At 41.5% G+C, this 939-nt stretch overlaps 1 protein-coding gene across 1 annotated transcript in view; it reads left to right on the top strand.

The window, feature by feature from the left end:
• LOC119581791 (apolipoprotein D-like) overlaps positions 1–939 on the top strand; it is a 3,655-nt gene that overhangs the window by 1,535 nt on the left and 1,181 nt on the right. The window contains exons 2-3 of the mRNA XM_037929920.1: positions 89–221; positions 688–775. Of these exons, the coding sequence (XP_037785848.1) occupies positions 90–221; positions 688–775 (220 nt within the window). The 5' untranslated portion in view covers position 89. The remainder of the gene's footprint in view (positions 1–88; positions 222–687; positions 776–939) is intronic.

Genomic DNA, 939 nt, shown 5'->3' with positions numbered 1-939 from the left:
TTATTCACGCTGCAGAATAAAGCGACGTTCGACCTTCAGCCACGTTCGACCTTCGCAGATCTGTTCATAAGCTTATTCCTTTTTTCAGAATGGCGCCGAAAGTCGTGTTGGCTGCTGCTTTGTGCTCTGTCCTGTCCGCAGCCTCTGGGCGGGTCGCTCCCCGGCTGGAGATCGGAGAGTGTGCCGAGTTCATCAGCAAACCCGAGTTCAATTTGCCGGAGGTGGGCTTTTTATGCGTTTTGTCGCCTTGGGAGAAGTTGTGGTTCTGTTAGGTATTCATATTTTTTGTGTATGGAGTAAGACCTTCATCTGCTTTCTAGAAACACATGATTTGTTATACTATATGTTTTTTCTTGTGTAAAAAGTTTGCTTGTCAGATTCAAGTAATTCCTAATAGCGTATAGACATCGTATATAGTTCATTTATCACCTTTTGTCGTTTATCTTTAATTTTTCTCTTGATTTCCCCCATAATTCCTAACACTGCAACATGCCTTAAAATTAATAAGGCTCGTGTATACTTTACCTTGTATACACACTAAAACGCATTCAAGGCAAGTCACCATTTCACATTACTCCTACAGTACCATTAAAAGAATGAAACTAAAATTGCAATGTCATCTCAAAACACCACTTTATTTCTATGATAACGATAGCGATGATTCCATTGCTAACCTCACTCTCCCAGTATCTGGGTCGGTGGTACGAGATCCAGAAGTTCGACAACCCCTTCCAGCTGGGCATGGAGTGCGTCACAGCAGACTACACTCCCATCGGTGAGTTAAAACCCGGTTAGAGAGTGTTTTTGTTAATTTACTTGAGGAATGATGTGTGTTCTTTCAGCACTGTCTTCCCAGCTTCTTCGTTTATCTCACTTTCTTTTTTTTAGGTATTTAACTTTGTACCTGTCTCCCCTTTTCTCCCGATATTTAAGTTCACT

Source organism: Penaeus monodon, chromosome 15, assembly GCF_015228065.2.
Source record: "Penaeus monodon isolate SGIC_2016 chromosome 15, NSTDA_Pmon_1, whole genome shotgun sequence".
NCBI lineage: Eukaryota > Metazoa > Arthropoda > Malacostraca > Decapoda > Penaeidae > Penaeus > Penaeus monodon.
Note: the sequence above shows the minus strand (reverse complement) of the source record. Positions and strands in the feature narration are given on the sequence as shown.